This window comes from Oncorhynchus clarkii, chromosome 10, assembly GCF_045791955.1.
Source record: "Oncorhynchus clarkii lewisi isolate Uvic-CL-2024 chromosome 10, UVic_Ocla_1.0, whole genome shotgun sequence".
Lineage (NCBI taxonomy): Eukaryota > Metazoa > Chordata > Actinopteri > Salmoniformes > Salmonidae > Oncorhynchus > Oncorhynchus clarkii.
In genome coordinates, this window is record NC_092156.1 from 34692812 (window position 1) to 34719038 (window position 26227).

The 26227-nt window shown below is 39.5% G+C and overlaps 1 protein-coding gene across 2 annotated transcripts; it reads right to left on the reverse strand.

Moving 5' to 3' along the window:
* Positions 1 to 3278: 3278 nt before the first annotated feature.
* Positions 3279 to 16895, reverse strand: LOC139418329 (E3 ubiquitin-protein ligase RNF167-like). Of its 2 annotated transcripts, none has more exons than XM_071167700.1 (10): positions 16607 to 16895; positions 15354 to 15505; positions 15168 to 15248; positions 7858 to 8001; positions 7605 to 7692; positions 7314 to 7404; positions 6485 to 6590; positions 6228 to 6321; positions 5909 to 5989; positions 3279 to 5809 (listed from the first exon to the last, which is right to left on the reverse strand). In XM_071167700.1, exons 2-10 carry the CDS (start codon positions 15450 to 15452, stop codon positions 5382 to 5384), a joined length of 1212 nt encoding a protein of 403 aa, XP_071023801.1. In that variant the 5' UTR covers positions 15453 to 15505; positions 16607 to 16895; the 3' UTR covers positions 3279 to 5381. The 2 variants fall into 2 exon arrangements, with proteins under 2 accessions (XP_071023801.1, XP_071023802.1); XM_071167701.1 differs by lacking the exon at positions 16607 to 16895 and adding an exon at positions 15917 to 15996 and having other exon boundaries at positions 3280 to 5809.
* Between the last annotated feature and the right edge of the window lie 9332 nt (positions 16896 to 26227).

Consider the following 26227-nt stretch of genomic DNA (forward strand, 5'->3'; position numbering starts at 1 on the left):
CTTATATCCATTTAATTACACATATATATGTTGAATGCTTCAAAGGCAACATATGAATTTCAGGGGACGTTAATAATTGCACAAAAATATGAATCATAAAGGGGTAGTTTTCATAAATATACACTGAACAAAAATAAAACACAACATGTAAAGTGTTGGCCACATGTTTCATGAGCTGAAATAAAAGATCCCAGAAATTTTACAAGAGCACAAATGCTTATTTCTCTCAAATTGTGTGCACAAATTTGTTTACATCCTTGTTATTGAGCATTTATTATTTTCCAAGATAAATCATCCACCTGTGAGTGTGACTCAGATCACAGGGCTGGGACCACCAGGCTACATGATCCTGTCTGGTCCAATACTGTGTGCTGTAGCCAACTCCTCTATCATTGGCATGACACACATGGCATGACAACAACAATAGAAGAGTTGGCTAGAGCACATACAGTCCAGTACTCACCTTTGTCATTCAATGGTATGACACATCCTTTTGGCTCTTAGTCTTGCCCCTGAACTTATTATGCTGGTGATCCAGGAAGTCCCAGAGGATGTGCGACCAGACAGGAGTGGGTTCAACACCCTGATCCACGTTAGACCATACATCCTTGTATGATGATAATATACGAACATCCCCTGACTTGTCATTGACATCTGGCTGCTTAAGAGACATGAAATTAATTTGTAGTACAAAATAGTAATTTGACGAAACCGACGATGGACAGGAAAACACAATACAAACAGTCTGAAACCATCATTTGTATTATACATGAATTACAGTACAAGTGTTTATTTCAGCTTTAAATGGAACAAAGGGTCCCCTAAAACAGTGATGTTCCTGTAGCTAACATATTTTTATTCAGCACAAAGGCAAATACATTTGGTCACGTTCCTCCCTGTCCAGTTTTTAAGGGAACTCTTTGGAAACAAGCAAAAAATATGATATCAATTAGAATAGTAAGCGGGAGACACAGGAGAGGGGGAAGGTGATGATCCAGGCATCCTTTCCCACAACAGACAGTAAGAAATATCAGCTATGTTGTATTAGGTGTAATGAACATTGAAGGTTTTAGATCATTGGAGGTTGTATACAGTGGGGCAAAAAAAGTATTTAGTCAGCCACCGATTGTGCAAGTTCTCCTACTTAAAAAGATGAGAGAGGCCTGTAATTTTCATCATAGGTACACTTCAACTATGACAGACAAAATGAGAAAAAAAAATCCAGAAAATCACATTGTAGGATTTTTAATGAATTTATTTGCAAATTATGGTGGAAAATAAGTATTTGGTCACCTACAAAGAAGCAAGATTTCTGGCTCTCACAGACCTGTAACTTCTTTAAGAGGCTCCTCTGTCCTCCACTCGTTACCTGTATTAATGGCACCTGTTTGAACTTGTTATCAGTATAAAAGACACCTGTCCCAGCTTGGTTTGAAGAAAACAACTGTGGGAGCAATTATTAGGAAATGGAAGACATACAAGACCACTGATAATCTCCCTCGATCTGGGGCTCCACGCAAGATCTCACCCCGTGAGGTCAAAATGATCATAAGAACGGTGAGAGAGAAAAAAATCCCAGAACCACACGGGGGGACCTAGTGAATGACCTGCAGAGAGCTGGGACCAAAGTAACAAAGCCTACCATCAGCAACACACTACGCCGCCAGGGACTCAAATCCTGCAGTGCCAGACGTGTCCCGCTGCTTAAGCCAGTACATGTCCAGGCCCGTCTTAAGTTTTTTTGAGAGCATTTGGATGGTCCAGAAGAAGATTGGGAGAATGTCATATGGTCAAATGAAACCAAAATATAACAATATAATTATAATATAATATATTTTTGGTAAAAACTCAACTCGTCGTGTTTGGAGGACAAAGAATGCTGAGTTGCATCCAAAGAACACCATACCTACTGTGAAGCATGGGGGTGGAAACATCATGCTTTGGGGCTGTTTTTCTGCAAAGGGACCAGGACGACTGATCCGTGTAAAGGAAAGAATGAATGGGGCCATGTATCATGAGATTGAGTGAAAACCTCCTTCCATCAGCAAGGGCATTGAAGATGAAACGTGGCTGGGTCTTTCAGCATGACAATGATCCCAAACACACCATCCGGGCAACGAAGGAGTGGCTTCGTAAGAAGCATTTCAAGGTCCTGGAGTGGCCTAGCCAGTCTCCAGATCTCAACCCCATAGAAAATCTTTGGAGGGAGTTGAAAGTCCGTGTTGCCCAGCAACAGCCCCAAAACATCACTGCTCTAGAGGAGATCTGCATGGAGGAATGGGCCAAAATACCAGCAACAGTGTGTGAAAACCTTGTGAAGACTTACAGAAAACCTTTGACCTCTGTCATTGCCAACAAAGGGTATATAACAAAGTATTGAGATAAACTTTTGTTATTGACCAAATACTTATTTTCCACCATAATTTGCAAATAAATTCATTAAAAATCCTACAATGTGATTTTCTGGATTTTTTTTCCTAATTTTGTCTGTCATAGTTGAAGTTTACCTATGATGAAAATTACAGGCCTCTCTCATCTTTTTAAGTGGGAGAACTTGCACAATTGGTGGCTGACTAAATACTTTGTTGCCCCACTGTATATGCTTTCACAGGGGTGATGTGTACTTGCCCTTTAGAAAGTGTTTGACAACTGATTTGTGTGATGACTGTTTACTAGCTGAATGTCTTTCATAAATGGAGTTTAAACAAAGAAAATGTGTGGGGGAGAGCCTTATTGAAATGAAAACAGTCAGGGAACATATCGTAGCCAGACTTGTTGAGCTATGCTCAATGTTAATTAGCCTAATCACTGAACTCTGAGGTATTTGCTTATAAATGAACCTGTGTCTCTTCGACGCAGAATAGAAATGAGAGAGGCGTGGTGACTGGTCCAATCCATTGACCATAACCATTCATGGCTCAGTTCAATTCAACCAATGGAACTGCAGGGCTGGTAAACTGCAGGGGGCTAGAAGCAAATTCATGCTGTCATTCAGTTATGGTACAGTATGAGTCACTAGGTTTGTAGTTGGTAATGATTTAGAACATTTATCATCAAATAAATTGCCTATTTTTAGAATTATTCTGATTTCAACGACTGTTGTGAATCTTATGACAATTGTTCTTCACTTTCAAACACAGCCAGGAAAGACACCATTCCCACTAATCATGGTACTTTGGTGGAAGGAGAGGGGATATTTAAGTTAATTTACCGTATTCTAACTAATGTCAATAGGAAGTTGATTCCTGGCTGATAAAAACTCTAGACTTAAAACAGAAGCCCAAAATATGTAATTTATTTTTATGGGACCAACATAAAATGTCACAAGACTATATAAATCTTCAGCAGTGAGAAAGGAGGTTATGGAAATGCAGCAGTCAAGGACTAACCGACAATGACATAATAAATGAAAGCATTACATAACACTTCAAACTTGGTCCCAATGGCATGAGCGCCACAGAAGCTTATAGCCAGTTCCATTACTATTGTTACTAGCGTTTTGCTTGTGCTTAAAGGTACATTGACATAAGTCTTTCATTTGATTTCCAAAATGTTTAAAAAAATACATCTACAAATTAAATTGTGGTATATGAACATTGATCATTTATCAGCAATAAAGATACATTCTGACTGAAATTAGGCACATTCTACTCAAAAGCTAAATCATACATCATGTCATATGGGAGGAGATGTCAACATATAATTTGTCAACAAATAATTGCCATCCTAGGAATACTAGAATACGCAATGTACACAGACAATCAAGAAATTGCATACAGAAAGCAATAGATTCATAGCCGAGGTGGAGACCAACGTGAATATGTAACAATGTGTAAGTACTGGCATCCCCCTTCTCCTGCTATTTTCAGGGGGAAAAAATATCTAAACAGAGTGTATTTTGATGCATGGACATATAATCATATACATGGTTGCCTACCTTGTTCCTAAAGTGTGTACTGTGTATAAAAGGCTACACAGAAAATAAAATAAAAAAACACTGTTACATGAGTAATAGTCCCTTAAGATACACACTATTCTCCTAACAATAAATCTGTACTTCTACAGGTAGACAAAGGCTGATGTGAGGAGACTGACAAAACTGGAAAGAATTGTGCCGATGGTTTGCTATATTCTATGGTGTAATATGTTCATTCTGTATGAAAATAAAACAAGAATATCCATGAAGAATTCTGAAATGTAATTTCCAAACAGAGTGAATATGTTCCTATTCCTGAGTTTGTTCAACTTCTTCAGAGAGCAGATGGAATCTCTTTTAGACGGACCATATCACCAGTTATGTCAAAAACAAAAACAGAAAGAAAACAAACAAACATTACAACATCATGAAGAACTCTGAACGATCGATCATAGAAGAGGCTGAAATAAAATCAAACTGGACAAATTCTGAACTTTTAAAAGGAGTAAAAGAAGTTCAAAGAAACCATGCTGGATAATAAAAATGTATTACAGTGAAGTAAAAAATAAATAATCTCCTATGGCATTCCCCAATTACAGGTCAATGATGCATAACAAATTAACAGTCCAAAAACTCCATAAACCCATCAGACAGAGAAACACCCCATAGAGTAAACTATACTCCCACTTAACCAATATAATGACAGAAACCCGTTACAGAGATGCATACAGGTATACTACTAGCATGGGGAAGAGATCTTATTAATGAGACTGCAGCGCTGTAGTTTCCTTTCAACTCAAGTTTTACGTTTTAATGTCACATGCACAAGTACAGTGACATGCCTTTCTTTCAAACTCAAAACCCAACAATGCAATAACAATGTAATACTAGAATAAAAATGTTGAAGAAATATGAAGAACAACTGGTGGACGACTTGAGTCTACTCAATAACTACAAAAATAATCTCAGGTGGGTTATCTCCTTGTACAATATGTTCATTGAAAATAAGAATTTGGGGTATGTCAATTGTCAAGTAGTGCATTGAAAAAATGTATTCAACTAAATACTGCTAGTTAAGATTTAGACTACCTGTCAGTTGATTCATTTTGTGCAAATCTTAAGTTTTAGGGATGGGTGGGGGGTTATAGTTCACTGGCAAAGACTCAAAGCTAACTGATTTACTGTACTTATCAATGTGTGCCTCATGTTGAAGACAGAACTGCTAAAACATAACAGAATCTTGGCTACATATTAACATCTTAGAGCTAGCAACATTGAGTCTAAGTTGGAAAAAATATGTAAATCTGTTCAATGTAACCAAAGTGACAATAGTGTTCTAGAAAGTCTATGGCTGAGACAACTCCATAGCCACAACTCCATAAACCATTTAAAAACACCCTGCGGGGACAAGCCTGACCCTATTGAGCTAACACAAAGTAATTTTATCTCAGCTCCCTCCAGGCTTTCAGACCCCCACTGCACCCCTAACAATGAGCTGGGCAGTGTCATCATCTGAGGGATGGGAGTCCATCCCCTCTTCCTCGGTATCAGAGTCTGACTCCCCCTGAGGGGAGTAGTAGCCCTCGTACTCCAGGATGGGCGAGTCGCTGTGCCCAGGGGAGCCTAGGCACTGGGCGGTGGTTACCGTGGTGACAGTGGCAGAGTAGGCCCCTGGGTTGCCAGAAGGGGAGCCTGGGTTGGAGGGGCGGAGCAGAGGGGTGCGCTCGGTGTCAGCTTCACCCCCTGCCCCCTCTTCATCTGCACGAGATGCCCCATCATCCTCAGACTCGGACTCAGAATACTCTGGATTAGGTCGGGTTACGCGTTGTTTACACACGGGGCAAGTTTTCTTAGTCCCTGTAAGCCAGGGGTCCACACACTTGCTGTGGTACGCTGAAGAGATGACAGAAATAAAACAGTTACCATATGGCCTTGGACCTGTGAGAACAACTTCTGAGTGAGACAGGGCCAAATGTGATCACTTGCAATTACCGTGTGAGCAAGGCAAAACTCGCAGTCTGTCACCCTCTTCATACTCATCCAGACAAATAGCACAAACATCATATTCATCACCTAGAATACAAATAAGATTGACATGTGACAGGTGGAAATACAATGCATTGTAATGCTACGTGTAATGTAATAATAACAGGAGCAGACAATCAGATTACCCTTCTTGTTAAATCAGGTTTCTCAACATTCCAGAGAAGAAATACTGTACTGCTGTTTCACAAAGTGTTTTGCAATGTCTTTGACTAGTTACACGGGTGACAGATTCTCATTTGAATGTGTGGAGGGACTCTCTCGTTACCTTTAGTGAACTTGTGAATGGGGATCTTCTTCAGCTGTTCCTTAGTCAGCCTATATTTCCTCATTCTTTTCCTGTACTGCACACAGCGCACAATCTAAACCAAGATGAGACACAGACCACACCAAAATCTAAGGATTGAGAGTCACAGTGCTTTTAATATGCGAATACAATTATTGAATTCCATTGATTTAGGATGTATGAAATGAATATTTAACTATTCAATTGTGAAATCAACTCTGTTTCCTAAAGGCACTTACCAGGATGACAACCATCACAAGGATGATCATGCCCACTATTCCAGTGAAGGGGATGAGATAGTATGAGAGTGGGAAGGCAAACTCCGGCTTGAGGATCACATAGGCCCTGCGTACCAAATACAGCACCATCCGCATTAGTATGGGGGCATTGTTCAGAAAAGCGATCACCTCCGGATCACAAATCTGTACGACTAAGAGGGACAGCAGTGCCAGACTCAACACCACCTGCAACATAGTGATGACGTCCACATAGGACCAGCCAATCACACTTTATTCCTAGTCATATGTACATATCTACCTCAATTACCTCGTACCCTTGCACATCGATTCGGCACTGGTACTCCTTGTATAATGTCAAGTTATCGTTACTCATTGTGTATCTACTATTACTTTTATTATTACGTGTTTTACTTTTCTATTATTTCTCTATTTTATTTTTATCTGTATTGTTGGGATGGGCCATAAGTAAGCATTTCACTGTCAGTCCACACCTGTTGTTTACGAAGCACGTGACAAATATAATTTGATTTGAGACCCTCAGCAGGGTTGACATGATGAGTGCAAAGATGTGAAGAATATGACTGAATCTCAGTGCAAATCTGATCAATAATGGTCCGGTCTTCACTATGGTGCAAGACCATGAACAAATATCCCAAAAAATATTTGTTGAATGGTTACATTAGCAATCATAACCCCTCAACAGACAGTTAAGTCATACCTCCATCTAACATTGTGACTAGGGGTAGAAATGAACAAATAAATAACCAATTAAAAGCTTGTCATGGAAGTTGAGCTTGACAAAAATAAAAAACGTCACAATGGTACTCACCCATGTTCAGGAATGATGAAAGTCCTTAGAATTTGGGAGGCGTAGTAGCTGGTGAATACGGAGGGGATCTCAATCTCCTCTGCAATAGTTTCTACACACAAACAAACAAAAAGGGGAGAACTGCCACTCAGCATTACCAATGTATTTAATTATTAGGATGATACTGGTTTATAAAGACTACTTGAGATTTTGAGGAGAGACCTGGTTAAGTAAACGTTGTACTAACTGAACTGATTCTGTAAGAAATGGATATAGGCAGCTTAGAGAAGGTGATGATTGTAGGATCCTCACCATTGCTGTAGTTCATGTTGAGTAGAGTCTCTGAGTACATGTTGTGAACAATGGCTGCACTGAATCCAGCTTGCTGTGCATGCAGCACCTGCGTTAAAAACAAAACCATAATTGACATTGTAACATTTGAAAACACTAGGCGCAGTGTGATTTTACACTGAATATGTTGCAATACATAATCTGTTGAATTCATATATATATTTGCAACACCTTATATCCTAGGCAACCCAACAGCATAGCTACACACACCAACCTTGATATCAAAATTGCAGTCATAGCGTCGGATGAGGACTATGTACTTAGTAGTGGTCGTGTTGGGATCACTAGATGTGGGCAGTGGTGGTGGAGGTTCTATCGGAGTGCAGCCGTTGAGTGGTCGTGACTCTACTAACACACCCTTGAAGAGAGAGAAAGGATGTTTCAGCTGATGTTTGCAATGGATCAAAGGACATGTTGCTCCTGTATTCACTCTTCCATTACCCTTCTCTCACATTAGTGTTGCATGGTATAGGGAAACGTCTATACTTTTTCGATACTAGAAAATGAAAACGGTTCGGTACTACACCCCAACCCGAGCACTCCGTTCTGCCACCTTAGGTCTCTTGGGCCTCCCACCCCTACGAGAGGGTAGCTCCCGCTCAGCCCAGTCCAAGCTCCTCTCTGTCCTGGCATCCCAATGGTGGAACCAGCTTCCCCCTGAAGCTAGAACAGCAGAGTCCCTGCCCATCTTCCAAAAAAAAATCTGAAACCCTATGTTAAACAATCGCACAGCACTCCCCTTCCCACCCTGAACCTCACAAAAAAACAAGGGGAAAAAAGCCTTTTGTGAACGAACACTTCCACTTTAAATTGAGGAAAAATGTACTTACTATAACTGTGAGATGTGGTGGTCCCACCTAGCTATCTTAAGATGAATGTACCAAGTCGCTCTGGATAAGAGCATCTGCTAAATGACTCAAATGTAAATATACTATCATTTGTATTTACTTTCGGTACTTCTGTGAAATGTGTCTCACGGATCAAGTCTGTTGAGCGAAGCCGATGTCCCCCTTAAAAGAAAATCTTTTGGTATTTCTTTCATTAATGAATTGTTGGCATAGTCCCAACATATTTTGCATGTTAGCAATCAAGTTTAAGATATATAACTTTAAAAATACAGAAATATAGCTGGTATGAAACCATAACAAAAAATGTGGACATTCTATCTTTTAGCTGATATGGGAGCGAAGACATCGAAGAAGCATATCAAAGTAGGAAGTGTTTTAAGCCACACCGGAAAGTTTAAGAATAGTGGCCAGGGCATATTATTTCATTATATTATTTCACATGGCGATGTGGGATGCTAAAAGGCTAGCTAGCTTGCAATGTTTAGCCAACTTGCTAGCAAGGGAAGAAAAGAAGACAATACTCTTATTTTGCTTTCACAGCAAATGAGAAGGCAACAAGAACACATCTGTCACCCCCTTGTGAATGATGCTATTTGGGAGTATGGACTGATGAGATATCATGTAACAAAGGATGCATGACTCCACCCAGCGTACGCACAACTCTACGCACATTAAGTGTGTAGAAACCTTTATACGGTACCTGCTCCTACACTGGGAAGGCTGCATCATATGTTAGCTCCCCACTCATACTGCACAGAAGTTAACACACTTGAATAATGCGACACGGTATGTACAAACTGTTCATTACTGTTCGCAAAACAACATCCATAATGGTTAGAACACTCGACATTGCAAGAAGATACCAGTAGCTTCCAGCGTTGTAAACTAACTTTCATTGCTAGCTTACAGCAGAAGCGAATATCAATTATCTACCCTAGTACTTGGTGATAATATGCTAACCATAATGCAAAATATGCTGATTTAAAAGCTGATTGAATAAAGTTTGTGCCATTCACTTAAAATTGGTCTCTCCGAAAGATGATCTATTGCCTCAACGAAACTGTGTATGAATCACTGAGGTATAATAAGAACTGGAGACTGACTCTAAAATGCCTGACCTCTGTTTTCAAGGTAATCCACTCATGTTTGTATACGCCGATTCATGGACCGGCTATATCCAGGTTACATTTGGTTTACATAGACCAACATCACATGCACACTAGCACCCAGGGTGCACAGGGAGACATTGGGATGAATATAAAACGTTAGGATCTGTGGCTGAGCAATGAAAAAAAAAACGGGCCTTATTTGAATAATTCAATGGCTGTTTTGTGAACAAAGGTGTTGACTAAAGTGTCTTATTAGGAAATGTCTAATCTGACTTCTCTATTTGGCCATATATGGAAAATATTTTTCTGGGCCGGGTGTCACTTAAACTGCAGTAAAATAAAATAAATCCCATATGGTTCCATGAAATAAGGCAAAACAAGCCCAATAACTGAATGCATACACACACTGCTATTGAATATGCATTCACTTGTATAGGTATATGCAGTTTCACTTGGTAAAATAAGAGTAAACTAAAAAAAAATATGAATAAGCAATAGGCCTAGGCTACATCTCAATTTTCCAAAGACATTTACCATTCAAATAAATGAATACCATTATGTTATGTAGTATGGTTAGAAAAAGAAAAAAAAACTAAAATTGATTGTATGACTGTATAATTGATTCATTAATGCATACAGTGCATACGGAAAGTATTCAGACCCTCTGATTTTTTCCACATTTTGTTACGTTACAGCCTAAAATTGATAAATTGTTTGTTCCCCCAAGCAATCTACATACAATACCCCATAATGATAAAGCAAAAACAGGTTTTTATACATTTTCGAAAAAGTATTACAAAAATGTACTGAAATATCACATTTACATACAGTTGAAGTCAGAAGTTTACATACGAGACATTAAAACCCGTATTTCAACCACTCCACAAATAACTTGTTAACAAACTATAGTTTTGGCAAGTCGGTAGGACATCTACTTTGAAATGACAAGTACTTTTTCCAACAATTGTTAGACATATTATTTCACTGTAAAACAATTCCAGTGGGTCAGAGGATTAAATACCCTACGTTTACTGTGCCTTTAATAAACAGTTTGGAAAATTCCAGAAAATGATGTCATGGCTTTAGAAGCTTATGATAGGCTAATTGACATAATTTCAGACTATTGGAGGTGTACCTGAAGATGTATTTCAAGGCCTACCTTCAAACTCAGTGCCTCTTTGCTTGACATCATGGGAAAATCAAAAGAAATCAGCCAAGACCTCAGAAAAAATTGCAGACCTCCACAAGTGTGGTTCATCATTGGGAGCAATTTCCAAAGGCCTGAAGGTACCAGGTTCATCTGTACAAACAATAGTACGCAAGTATAAACACCATGGGACCACGCAGCCGTCATACCGCTCAGGAAGGAGACGTGTTCTGTCTCCTAGAGATGAATGTATTTTGCTGCGAAAAGTGCAAATCAATCCCAGAATAACAGCAAAGGACCTTGTGAAGATGCTGGAGGAAACAGGTACAAAAGTATCTACAGTTGAAGTCAGAAGTTTTTATTGCTTTCATCACATTCCCAGTGGGTCAGAAGTTTACATACACTCAATTAGTATTTGGTAGCATTTCCTTTAAATTCTTTAACTTGGGTAAAACGTTTCAGGTAGCTTTCCACAAACGTAAAACAAGTCCTATATCGACATAACCTGAAAGGCCGCTCAGCAAGGAAGAAGCCACTGCTCCAAAACCACTATAAAAAAGCCAGAGTACGGTTTGCAACTGCACATGGGGACAAAAGATCATACTTTTTGGAGAAATGTCCTCTGGTCTGATGAAACAAAAATATAACTGTTTGGCCATAATGACCATTGTTATGTTTGGAGAAAAAAGGGGACGCTTGCAAGCCGAAGAACACCATCCAAACCGTGAAGCACAGGGGTGGCAGAATCATGTTGTGGGGGTGCTTTGCTGCAGGAGGGACTGGTGCCCTTCACAAAATAGATGGTATCATGAGGAATGACAATTATGTGGATATATTGAAGCAACATCTCAAGACATCAGTCAGGAAGTTAAAGCTTGGTCGCAAATGGGTCTTCCAAATGGACAATGACCACAAGCATACTTCAAAAGTTGCGGCAAAATGGATTAAGGACAAAGTCAAGGTATTGGAGTGGCCATCACAAAGCCCTGACCTCAATCCTATAGAACATTTGTGGGAGCAAGGAGGCCTACAAACCTGATTCAGTTACACCAGCTCTGTCAGGAGAAATGGGCCAAAATTCACCCAACTTATTGTGGGAAGCTTGTGGAAGGCTACCTGAAATGTTTGAAATGTTAAACAATTTAAAAGGGCAATGCTACCAAATACTAATTGAGTGTATGTAAACTTCTGACCCACTGGGAATGTAATGAAATAAATAAAAGCTGAAATAAATCACTCTCTCTACTATTATTCGGACAGATCACATTCTTAAAATAAAGTGGTGATCCAAACTGACAAGACTAAATGTCAGGAATTGTGAAAAAATGAGTTTAAATGTATTTGGCTACGGTGTATGTAAACTTCCGACGTCAACTGTAAGTATTCAGACCCTTTACTCGGTAGTTTGTTGAAGCACCTTTGGCAGTGATTACAGCCTCGAGTCTTCCTGGTTATGACGCTACAAGCTTGATACACCTATACTTGTGGAGTTTCTCCTACTCTTTTCTGCAGATCCTCTGTAGCTCTGTCAGGTTGGATGGGGAGCGTCGCTGCACAGCTATTTTCAGGTCTCTCCAGAGATGTTCGATCGGGTTCAAGTCCGGGATCTGGCTGGGTCCCTCAAGGATATTCAGGGACTTGTCCTGAAGCCACTACTGCATTGTCTTGGCTGTGTGCTTAGGGTCTTTGTCCCTTTGGAAGGTGAACCGTTGCCCCAGTCTGTGGTCCCTTTTTTATTGAACCTTTATTTAAGGAGCGGCATCCGTCTGGCCACTCTACCATTAAGGCCTGCTTGGTGGAGTGCTGCAGAGATGGTTGTCCTTCTGGAAGGTTCTCCCATCTCCATAGAGAGGAACTCTGCCAGAGTGACCATTGGGTTGTTGGGTACCTCCCTGACCAAGGCCCCACCCCACCCCCCACCCCCGATTGTTCAGTTTGGCCGGGCAGCCAGTTCTAGGAAGAGTCTTGGTGGTTCCAAACTCCTTCCATTTAAGAATAATGGAGGCCACTGTGTTCTTGGGGACCATCAATGTTGCAGAAATGTTTTGGTACCCTTCCCAAGATCTGTGTCTTGACATAATCCTGTCTCGGAGCTCTACGGAAAATTCCTTCCACCTCATGGCTTGGTTTTTGCTCTGACATGCAGTGTCAACTGTGGGACCTTATATAGACAAGTGTGTGCCTTTCCAAATCATGTCCAATCAATAAAATCTACCACAGGTGGACTACAATTCAAGTTGAAGAAACATCTCAAGGATGATCAATGAAAACAGGATGCATCTGAGCTAAATTTTGAGTTTCATAGCAAAGAGTCTGAACACTTATGTAAATAAGGTACTTCTGTTTTTATTTTTTATACATTTGCAAACAAAAAAAAAAAAACTGTTTTCACATTGTCAATATAGGGTAGTGTGTGTAGAATGATGAGGATTTTTTAGTATTTAATCAATTTTAGAATAAGGCTGTAATGTAACAAAATGTGGAAAAAGTCAAGGGGTCTGAATTAGAGGTCGACCGATTATGATTTTAACGCCGATACCGCAAACTGGAGGGCCAAAAAAAAGCCAAAAACCGATTAAATCGGCCAATTTTTATATTTATAATAATGACAATTACAACAATACTGAATGAACACTTATTTTAACTTAATATAATACATTGATAAATTCAATTTAGTCTCAAATAAATAATGAAACATTTTCAATTTGGTTTAAATAATGCAAAAACAAAGTGTTGGAGAAGTAAAAGTGCAATATGTGCCATGTTAAAAAGCTAATGATTAAGTTCCTTGCTCAGAACATGAGAACATATGCTGGTGGTTTCTTTTAACACGAGTCTTCAATATTCCCAGGTAAGAAGTTTTAGGTTGTAGTTATTATAGGAATATTTCTCTCTATACCCTTTGTATTTCATATACCTTTGACTATTGGATGTTCTAATAGGTACTTTAGTATTGCCAGCCTAATCTCGGGAGTTGATAGGCTTGAAGTCATAAACAGCGCAATGCTTGAAGCATTGGGAAGAGCTGCTGGCAAATGCAGTAAAGTGCTGTTTGAATTAATGCTTACGAGCCTGCTGTTGCCTACCACCGCTCAGTCATTCTGCTCTATCAAATCATAGACTTAATTATAATATAATAACACACAGAAATACCAGCCTTAGGTCATTAATATGGTCAAATCCGGAAACTATCATTTAGAAAACAAAACGTTTATTCTTTCAGTGAAATACAGAACCGTTCCGTATTTTATCTAACGGGTGGCATCCTTAAAGTCTAAATATTGCTGTTACATTGCACAACCTTCCATGTTATGTCATAAAATTCTGGCAAATTAGTTCACAACGAGCCAGGCGGCCCAAACTGTTGCATATACCCTGACTCTGCATGCAATGAACGCAAGAGAAGTGACAATTTCACCTGGTTAATATTGCCTGCTAACATGAATTTATTTTAACTAAATATGCAGGTTTAAAAAATATACTTCTGTGTTTTTGATTTTAAGAAAGGCATGGGTGTTTATGGTTAGGTACAGTCGTGCAACGATTGTGCTTTTTCACAAATGCGCTTTTGTTAAATCAACCCCCGTTTGGCGAAGTTGGCTGTCTTTGTTAGGAAGAAATAGTCTTCACACAGTTCGCAAAGAGCCAGGCGGCCCAAACTGCTGCATATACCATGACTCTGTTACACAGAAAGCAAGAGAAGTGACACAATTTCCCTAGTTAGAAGAAATTCATGTTAGCAGGCAATATTAACTAAATATGCAGGTTTAAAAATATATACTTGTGTATTGATTTTAAGAAAGGCGTTGATGTTTATGGTTAGGTACACATTGGTGCAACGACGGTGCTTTTTTTGCGAATGCGAATGCGCTTGTTAAATCACCAGTTTGGCGAAGTAGGCTGTGATTCAATGATTAACAGGCACCGCATCGATTATGTGCAATGCAGGACAAGCTAGATAACCTAGTAATATCATCAAGCATGTGTAGTTAACTAGTGATTATGTTAAGATTGATTGTTTTTTACAAGATACATTTAATGCTAGCTAGCGCCTTACCTTGGCTCCTTACGCAGTCTCCTCGTGGAGTGCAATGTAATCGGCCACGATCGGTGTCCAAAAATGCTGATTACCGATTGTTATGAAAACTTTAAAATCGGCCCTATTTAATCGGCCATTCCGATTAATCCGTCGACCTCTAGTCTGAATACTTTACGAACACGCTGTCTCTGAAAAAGTTGACCCAAAAATGTAAAGTGTAATGATATTGAACTCTAAAGATGCCTAACGATTGAATAGAGCAGTAGCGGAGTTTCTGTCTGGATCAAGTGCCATTCTGTTACTTTGGCTAATATGCCTTCTTTTTCCATGGTATCATTTTGGTATTGAGTATTTTGATATTAAACCTTACTCACTACTCACCATAAGTCCTTCTTTGGGTAGTGATGATCCAAAAAAGGCAGGCAGGTCCTCAAACAACATGTTGGTCATATTGCTGTAATGCTACCAGACAGAGACACAAGTGTTCAAATCAATGCCAGTACACTGAGATCACATGTAAATCCACAACAAACTTGATCACACAGTTCAACAATCATGAGGACTCACAGCATAGATGTACGCGTGTGCAGGTAAGGGAGCCAGTGTACAGCACAGCGCCAGAGTGAGAACGCCCAGTCGGGCACCCATGCACCACAGACCCAACATCCTGCCTCACTGTCTGTCTGGAGAATGGGATGAGTAGAGCCAGGAAGTTCAGCCTGGGGAGTGGAAGAGGCAAATCTCATACATCATTCATCAATTGCATAATAACAAATGATTCCAATACCAGACCAAATAAACAAGGGTGGAATTGCGGCCTGCATTTCGGCGTGTTCCTGCATTTGCAGGAACCTCTCTTTATACTTCTATTGGTACATTGTTAAACTAGCAGAGGCGCTCCAGTACAGTACGTGGCGTTAATGCACAATAACGTTGGATGTCAGTCGCCGATAAAGCCCATAGAAGGGCCGGGGCGACAATGGTATCTAGCTAGCCGTACACCGGCAGACAGTGTCATTCGTCCCCGCCTGTCGGGCACTGTTTTCCCGCAGTTTACGTGTGTTAAAGTGTGCCAGCTAGTCCGGTACCAGCTGGCGGGAACGACACCGTGTGCTAGCTAGCATACACACCGTGTAGCCCCATCCTATCGCGCTAGCGGGAGCGACCGGTAGACAGTAAACCCCCCGACTGTACACAACAGGCGATAGCTAACGGTGTCGCGAACTAGCCATCACCCCATGGCGGGGAAAGCCCACAATACAGGAACGCCCAGAATTGCGGGATGCAGTTGCAAGCTGTTGAAATAAACGAACACACTTTCACGGTATAATAGTTTTACTATCAATGGTGCCTGTAAATACAACACAAAGAGCTATTTAGCGTTCCCAGCTAGCAAATAGCGAAAACACGTAAAAAAATTGTAATCAATGGGGGGAAAACATTCGGTCTGGTGGACAAAACTATTATGTTCGGTAACAACTCAGCTAGCTAAAGTTAGTTAGTTTACTTGGCCTGATAAGTTCACGTTAGCTCGCTAGCCGGGTGCGCTAAGACAACAACAAACACGAATTTGATTTACCACGGATTGATAGCTACGCTTACATTAGCTAGCTGTAATCTTAGCCAATATATTTTAACGTTAGCTAGCTAGCGATCTTAAAACTACGGTACTTTATGTCAGGTTGATCATCACTGACTGTCCGATCAACTGATCAGAACCATATCAATAATCGGAAGTAAAGCATATCTAATTAGCTATCTAGGGAGAAGTGGTGTGATAATTGATTTATAAAATAAAGGGGTTATGATCCTTCTTGTACCAGTCCAGTGCCTTGTTGTTTTGTCCTCTCCTTCCCGGTTCCAGAGGCTAGATTTAGCGAACTAATTTAACTAGTTAAAAGCTTCGAATTTTTAGAAGACTCAAGTAGCTAACGGTGTATGCCACAGCTAGCAAACTAAAGTATAATTGGAAAGATAGCTAGATACGTTATAATAGTGTATAACTATATTGTTTGGTGCCTAAAGCCACTCTTATAAAAATACTATGCTAAAGATTTATGCATTTCCTGTATAATAATATCCTGCCGCTAGGTGAACGATCACAGATAGAAAAATAAGACAGAAGTTTCCCCGGATGTATAAATCTGAAGCATCCGGTTGGCGTTTACGCTTCCCACCAAATATGGTGATGAGAGGAAGCCCATTGATGGAGTTTGGCCAACATTCTGCAATTTGTTTAACATCGATGAAACGTTTGATCTCAATACCGTTTTCTGTTCCCAGAACTAGAATATGTGACGAACACACTTTACCCTTTGCCAAATGAATTGCGTTGTTTAGAAGGAGTGCAAGGGCCAATTGAGTTATTACATACGCACACTTGACAGTAGGCGTTCTCTAACGGAAATATGCAACGACATGCTAGAACGCGCCAATAGGATCTCTCTACATCGTGCTTGGCTCTTGTTTGTTCCCATTCGAAACGCCAGTTGGTGGTCTATCTTGGGTTAGTTATACACATCTTTGGAATGGTAATCTGTTCTTCTTCTTCTTCTGTGTTTTTTAAAGGTGCATTAAGAAATCGTTCCGCCATTTCCTGGTTGCTAAAATTTCAGACAAAACAAGCAGGTATTAAACCGGTGTGAAATATATTTTCCATAACCAAAAATATTGTATTTTCAGCTGTTTGAAGCTGGTGTACAAAACCGAAAGTAAAAGCATAGAAATAATGCACATATAACAGATCTAGCACTTCTTCAAATCAAATGTTATTTGTCACATACACATGGTTAGCAGATGTGAATGCAAGTGTAGCGAAATGCTTGTGCTTCTAGTTTCGACAATGCAGTAATATCCAACGAGTAATCTAACCTAACAATTTCACAACAATTACCTTATACACACAAGTGTAAAGGAATGAATAAGAATATGTACATAAAAACATATATGAATGAATGATGGTATAGAAAGGCATAGGCAAGATGCAGTAGATGGTATAGAATACAGTATATACATATGAGATGAGTAATGTAGGGTATGTAAACATATAAAGACTTGCTTTCAATGAACATGACAGATCTATAACTTATTTCTATGTGAATTTGGTAGGGTCAACCAAGCAGTTACATATTGCAGCTTTAAATGGAGGTTGGCAACCTAAATGTGAATTACTGCCACCAACTGGAGATTAATGTAAATATATTTCACTTTGTGATACAAAAGGGAAAGAAATTACCCTGCCAACTAATCCATCACTTATAAAATAAAAACCCACCACCCCATTCCACTACTTTCTGAATCTACCCCAGGCCAACAGCCTAGGAGGATGGGACACCACCATTCAACACTCCTTGTAATCCTCTGCAGTAAAATCTGAAGTGCTTCCCTGCAGCTTCCCCTACAACACCTATTGTCTGTGATTTGCGTTCCATTTCTGCGGTAGAGTTGATAACCATGGCAATGAATGCTAAAAAGCCAACCTGACTGAAGCACATTTAATTCGTGGAACTATTACTCTGTACTGGCAAAGGACTACTATTCACCGGGAGCATTTGTAGAATCCCTCATCCTTGACCCATCTTCCTCTACTCTCTTCATAGCCCAATCAGTTGTGAGTCTACTCTCCACAGATTATAGAAAGTAGCAGGCCAGTCTGACTGCATGTTTACTTCTGATATGACCCTGAAACACGACAGGTCGGAGCCAACCGTAAGTATATCTTTCTCTCTAAGCATCTGCAACCGATACCGAGTCATACACCTAGACACACCAAAACAAAAAGCTATTTTTTGTTACCATTTTCTGTAAACTGCATTGAAAATGTCATTTGAATAATGGCGTAAAAGCCTTGTTATTTGAATTTTTATTCCATTCACTCACATGTTTGGATCAGTTGTGGGTGTACTCTCAACAGATTGTAGAAAGGCATAGTAGCAGGCCAGTCTGGCTTTATTTTTTTTACTTCTGATACTGATGCGCTGTCTGTTGCCAATCATCATTCTCCATAGTTGTCCTATGTGCCACATAGGCCTATGCACCCAGCAGGCAGTTATTCAGGAAAGTTTAACACGTGTTCTGCTTTCTTTCCGATCCTAGCGGCTATTCCTCGACCTAAAACCTAGCACTTCAATAAAGCCTAAATATTTGTCATTTCACTTTTAAAATGTATGATTAGGCTATTTCAAAAATCACTTCCTGGGCTTGACATTGGACATTGAAATCATGTGTGCAACACTCTGGTATCTTTGGCAAATTGTCTTTCAACATTCAAACTGAGAAAACAGGTGACAATGCTAGTCATAGGCTCCTTGGCCTCCTAGCTGCTGCAGTTAATTTTGTACCATTGGGCTTGTTCCACATGCGGCCAATACAGCACTGATACAAGAGTCACAATCTATGTCCCAGAAGGGACAAACCAAAAAATCTCACAATTTCAATGAGTTGATGGAGAGCAATAGAATCATGGAGCCTAGCACTTCGAACTCCCAGTGGAGCTCTCCTAGTCGTAGTTCACAAATGGGTGATTTTGACCACAGAGGCCTCCCTACAGGGATGCGTAGTTGGTCTTGAACCAGTCAGGGGTCCATGGTGTATGATCAGCACCATGGAAAATGGTTCACATCAACGTACTGAAGCTCGATTCGGAAGTGCCATCGTCGTTCTGTTTGCATCGCAAGACTCAACCCATTGTCCTATGTGGTTCTCCATAAAGGGTCCAGCAGGCCCGCTCAGGGTTGATGCCCTATCACACAGATGGCCAAGGGGGATGCTGTATGCGTTTACAGGAAGTGGTGTGTCGACCATGCAGAATCGCCATCTTCCTGCCCAATTTCTGTCATTTTGACTTTCCTCCAGGAGCTTATAGCTGTAGGGAAGTTCCCATCTACATTGAAAGTGTATATGGCAGCCATCTGTATGGGACATGACCAGATTACGGGTGCATCACCAGGGGCACACACTCTAGTATCACAATTCATGGAAGGTGCCCACAGGCTACGGCTCCCAGGCTTCTTCAGTACACTCATGGGAGTTAGATGTTGTCCTATGATCACTTCAGCCAGGGTCTTCACTTAAACTATGTGAGCTCTCAGTCAAGACTGCCTTTCTATTGGCCATTGTTTCAGCCAAGCGTATTGGAGAATAACATGCGTTTTCTACACATCCTTCATGCCTCAATTTAGCAGAAGATGGATTTATGGCAGTGCTTGGGAAAAATACAGCATTCTTACCTAAAGTGCTTTCATCATCATATGCCATTCAGCCCTTAATCATAGCGGCATTTCACCCGCCTCCCCACTTGTCACAGGAGAGTCGTGAGACTGCATACACTTTGCCCTATTAGGGCATTGAGTGCCTATCTTGCTGCAACAAGAAATGTTCATCAAATAGAACAGCAATTTGTGTGTTATGGGGAGAACACCAAAGGGCGTGCTGTCTCAAAGCAGAGACTGGCATTTTGGATTACCAATGCAGTGTCAAAATCATACGCTGCAGCAGGTAGACCAACTACAGACAGTGTGGTAGCACATTTTACCAGGGCTGTGGTCACTTCATGGTCCATGTTCAAAGGAACCTCCCTGGGCTCTATCTGTGCTGCTGCAAATTGGGCAACACCCATGACTTTCATGAGGTACTACAGGCTCAATGTTATGTCCACACCATCAGTGGGGTCTGTGGTTCTGGACACGGAACTCTCTCTCAACCTAGATAAGTGAGCGTACCGAGAACATTGAGATACTTATCAACCATCAGTGAGATGGATGTTCTATACAGAGGCCTTCCACTCTTGGTGCTGTTGCACCCAATTTGTTGCCTCATGTTGTAAGTTCTAGCTTTCAGCTTGCATGTGTATACAATTGTATACCACAGCTGAATTCTGTGTTATCCTGTTATACTGTTGAATCCTGTGGTGGATACAAGGACGTCCCAGGGACTCATCTGGACTAAGTTAAAAGGTGCGTTATCCTGACTGTGTTGTCCAAACGATCTCTTTGGTACAGCCTCTCCCATAGGTCGTTTGGTGACCTGTTATGAAAACGAAATAAAATGTTGGGTTACAGATGTCACGTCACACCACCTTTTATAGTGACAGATCACATGGGTACAATAAGGGTGTGGCGTGACTGTAAACATCTTTGATATTAAGCATCTCAATCACGTCTCGTGATTTGGTGTTTGGCGACCTGTTACGAAAACTAAAGAGAACCAAGGTTACATCCGTATCCCAACGTTATGTGTTGCTTATTGGATGTGTGTGGTGCATTTTTAACAGTACAAGGGGAGGGTCAGGTGAAAATATTTGTATTTAAAAATAGCCGCATGAAGATTTTGGGTGTGGGGGTGCTGCGGTTTAAAAATATATATTTGTTTTAATTCAGATTTTCTCTTACACCTACTTCTTACCTTCCACTGCTATGCCCCCCACCCCCTCCCTTTAGTCTCAAATCATATGAACAAGTACAAGGTTGTTGTAGTTCGACAGGTCATTCATCCTCCGCAGGGTCTCAAGTTGGAAAAACTCATAGCCCACTGTGAATGTTTTACAAAGCTTTACAATGTTATCTAAATGTCCTTTCACTATTTACAGGAGTTAATTTATCCAGAATCAGAAACAGAATCATGCTACTATGAGGCTGAACAAGAATTGTTCCACTGCACCAGGGTACAGACAGGGATGAAAGGCACCTTCCCTCGACATCTTCACTGAGTCTACATTTTCGCAAGTCATTCCATGTTTGCTTCATGATTATATCATCCTGTAAAATAAAAAACATTTTGTACATGTTCTCTGTTTTCTTTATCCTTACATTAGTAAATATTGCATTAGATATACACTACCGTTCAAAAGTTTGGGGTCACTTAGAAATGTCCTTGTTTTTGAAAGAAAATAAAAAATAAAATAAACTTGATCCGAAATACAGGTTAGACATTGTTAATGTTATAAATAACTATTGTAGCTGGAAACAGCAGATCATTTTTTTCAAACTTCATTTCTCAAAACAAAAATAGACTGACGAGTTTCAGAAGAAAGTTCTTTGTTTCTGGCCATTTTTAGCACATAATCGCAATAATCGCATAACCCACAAATGCTGATGCTCCAGATACTCAACTATTCTAAAGAAAGACAGTTTTATTGCTTCTTTAATCAGGACAACAGTTTTCAGCTGTGCTAACATAATTGCAAAAGGGTTTTCTAATGATCAATTAGCCTTTTAAAATTATAAACTTGGATTGGCTAACACAACGTGCCATTGGAACACATGGTTGCTGATAATGGGCCTCCATGTACTGTAGATATTCCATAAAAAATCAGCAGTTTCCAGCTACAATTGTCATTTACAACATTAACAATGTCTACACATGTATTTCTGATTAATTTGATGTTATTTTAATGGACAAAAAATGTGCTATTCTTTCAAAAACAAGGACATTTGTAAGTGACCCTAAACATTTCAACGGTAGTGTACATTTTTGGTTAACTTGATGAAAGATGATTCATGTCTCTTTTGGTTTTGTTGGTCATACTTGCTGTAGTCTGATATTTTGGGCCAGACTATGAACTATGTTTAGGGTACTTCATGTTCATGCATTGACAAAATTTGCCAGAAGTGAACATGGGTAGTACAGTAGTAGCTAGCTAGCTAGAACATCCAAGAAGGAACATTTATAACTCCCGTGGGTACGGAAATGTTCAGCCTATGTAGTTAATGTATAACTACAATATACATTTGTTAAGCCATTCAATTTCGAGTTGATAGCAAGCAAGCCAAAGTTATTAGCGGGCTGACTTTCTATGGGCTGAACAATGCTAGCTAGAGTTAGATGTGCTAGCTAACGTTAGTTGCTACTTGCTAGCCACAAGATCGTAATGTTTAACAGGTTGCAGTTGTCTAATATGTCACTTGTTTTAGTGTAGAAGGGTTGTTATAACATGATTTATGCATCCTATTCATGATGGGTGGGGTCCAGTGGCAACTCCCTCTGTGCAAGGGATCAATTATCCCAGGCACACAGGCAGGTTTGGCACCCTCAGCCAGAGATTTTGGGGTCTGTGGTTCTTGGCATCTGAGAGGTCCAATCTCGGGAATAGAGGTTTACCTCCGAACGTGATTGCTACTATTCGTCCACATTGACGCTGTATAAGAGGCAGGCATTGGAGCTGGCATATAGCAGCAAGGGGCAAGTGTTATCTATTGATGTACACGCCCACTCCACCAGGGTCTGGCAGCGTCTTGTGTTATTTTAAGGGTTGACTATAGGAGATATTTGAGATGCGGCGAGTTGGCCATCACCACACACTTTTGTGAGGTTTTATCACTTTGATGTCACTGCTCCCAGTGTGCTCACAGCTGGGACAGAGGAAAGTGACTAGGCACCATGACTTGTGCGCAATACCCACACTGTCTCATCTTGCGGGGTCAGGTCTGGGTGGTCTGCGATGCTCTGTTTCATTTTAGTATCTGGTGCGTGATTCTTTTTACCCATAGTATGTTGTACCGAAGTTGACTGAAAGGGAACATAACACATAACGTTATGACTTTAACTACTGTTACTTGAAGGAGGGAAACAAGGTACAAAACATGTTTGCCACCACACTGCCCGTTCCTGTGCTTGGTGAAGACAGGTATTGAATTGAAGGAATTCATCTGAGCCTCACGCTTATCACTTGTGGAAGGCGGAGCTTCCAGCAAGGTGTGGATTTCATTGGCCTTTTTTAGATTTTCAATCCTTCAACTAAAGTCGCGAGAGTGCAACTCCCCATAGTATGTTGTACCTCGTTTCCCTCCCTTGGGGAACAGTAGTTATAGTCATGACATTATGATTTCAGTCTTGGGGGTGTGGTTTGATGTGGCAGTTACCGATGTTTGTCCCCCATGAGACACCGTAGGATCAAAGCCAGTATCACTTACTCAAAATAGTCCGAATGAATCTAAAATAATTTAAGAAATATGTGTGATGGATGTTATGTTTGTGCTTTTCTAATAACCAATTTCTTTGTTCTGTGTTTGTGCATTTCCGTGTTCAAGCAAGTGACTGTTTGAACTTGCCTGGGAGGAATCCTCACTATCAGTATCTACAATTTGGCAGTATGCCAAGAATCTTGTTTTGAGAACGAAAGGGATATCTCAGTTTCAAGGTCTCAGCTTGGAGAGAAGAAGCCTGGAGAGGTATTGGTCTGTCACATGCATGAACCAGTTTTGGTCGGTCACATGAATGATAATAAATGTTAATGATTAATTGATTATGAATGAGGAATAAGCTAAATCACGCAAATGTAGCTTGTCTTTGTAAGCAATATATAAGAGATCTAGTGGGACTGCCCCAACGGAGCTCACTTCAGACTGATACTTTATGCATCTAAATTTGACTGTGACCTCTCCAACTTACTGTTAATAAACAATGATTAATGACTTTGAGTGTCCCTGTGTAGAATTTCCACGACATATGTAATACATTTTTACGTTTTTGTTGAGGTTTTAGTGGCACATTTTAACATCTAGCTAAAGTGTTTGGTGCAGTATTTCACAATAAAGAAATATGACAGTGTCTAATAATTTTTTATATTTGAAGTGTTTCTATTACCCATTTAGGCAAATTGTGCATTAATAAATTGGCGATAGCCTGTCGGCCCTCCCTCTATGTTTCAAGTCTCAGGTCACCCGCGAAAGCCAGCATGGATAGAATGCAATAATTGACTAATATTTGCCATATTCAAATAATTCTGATGTGCCATTGTAGCACATGGGGATGTGTGATTTGATCCCTAAGATTAAGGTGTAGGCATTTTTTCAGTTATTTATAATATATTTTTTAATTCATAATACAGATCAACAATTTACATTGTTACATCATACAAAACAAACAAAAAAATAAATAAATAAGAAAATACTAAAACATACAAAAAATATCAATGAAATAAAAAAATAAAAAATACAATTCTAGTGCAATTGTAATCACTCTGAAAAAATCTTATTATAATGATTCAGGAAAATGTTATTCTTGTTGTTATTCACTAGGGTTAATGTTTTAATAAGATCGTTGAATTCAATCAAAAATATGTGTAATTTTGGTAAAGAATTTTGGAATTTTTGTTTGTGTATAAAGTATTTTGCAACAAGAATTTAAAAAAATCACAATCATTTCAATGGTCTTGTTGTCTTTGCAATAGTAGCATACTATATCCTTCATGTCAAAAACATGGGTAGTGTTCATAATGGTAAATATGTATTTTGCAAGGTTTTCCCAAAATTCTGACACAAATTTACATTCAAAGAACAAGTGAGACATATTCTTTTTCACAGAAAACGCAGATATCATCAATACCCACACATTTGGATAACATAGAATTACATGGATATACCTTATGTAAAATTTTAAAGTGCACTTCCTTAACTTTATTTGGTATACAATATTTGAAAGGCCTTAACTATGCATTTTTCCAGACAATGTCAGGAATAAGAATGTTCCAGAAAAAAAATCCTCTCGGTGTAAGTTGGTTTTGTGAATGGAGAATTTGTCTTATATATTTATTACAACAATATTTCTCAAGTAAGCCCACACCTTCCAAACTGAGTACTGGATAAAATGTGTGATCATTACTAAAGCTAAGATGAGTTTTCATTAGTGTAGTTAGACCACTGGAAATGGCTTTGATCACAGAAATAAACTCTCTGAAAGGTATTGGAAACTCTTTCAATGTTATAAATTGCTATAAATTGTTCATATGTAAGACTATTACCCCTGTTGTCGAAAACATCAAGAACAAAGTCAATATTCCTCTCATGCCAGCTGGGGTAGAACAATGACTTATTATTTACAGTTATGTCTGAATTATTCCACAAAAGTGTTTAATGTGGAGAGAAATTGTGCAGGAAACATATTTTCCAGGCCATTAAAGCTTGTTGGTGAAACCTAGCCAATTTAGCAGGTAATATTTCAGGAATATAATTACATTTCAGTAAAAATTGAAGACCTCCCAACACATTATTTGGAATGAAATACCATATTGAATCAGTATTGATCAAACATCTTTTCAACCAGTTGATCTTGAAAGTGTTATTTAAGTCAACAAAATCCAACACTTCCAGACCTCCTTCTGCTCTTTTATTAGAAAGGACTGACTTTTTTAGTTTGTGAGACTTACTGTTCCAGATGAAGTCAAGAAAGGTCGTATTGATCTCTTTGCAAGTAGAAGGATTTACAAATAAAGATAGGGGTACACAAAATGAGACAGCCCCTCTGTCTTGGACATAACTATTCCCCCAAGTATAGAAAGATCTCTTTGTAGCCAATTATTCATATATTTTTGGTTTTCTTAATTTTAGAAGAGAAATTCATATGTTGTCTGACTAAGTGTTTTTTTTGACAGATGTATTCCTAAATATTTAACACAGTCCTTTACAGGAATATTTTATATTTCTTTATCATCAGAGTCAAATAAA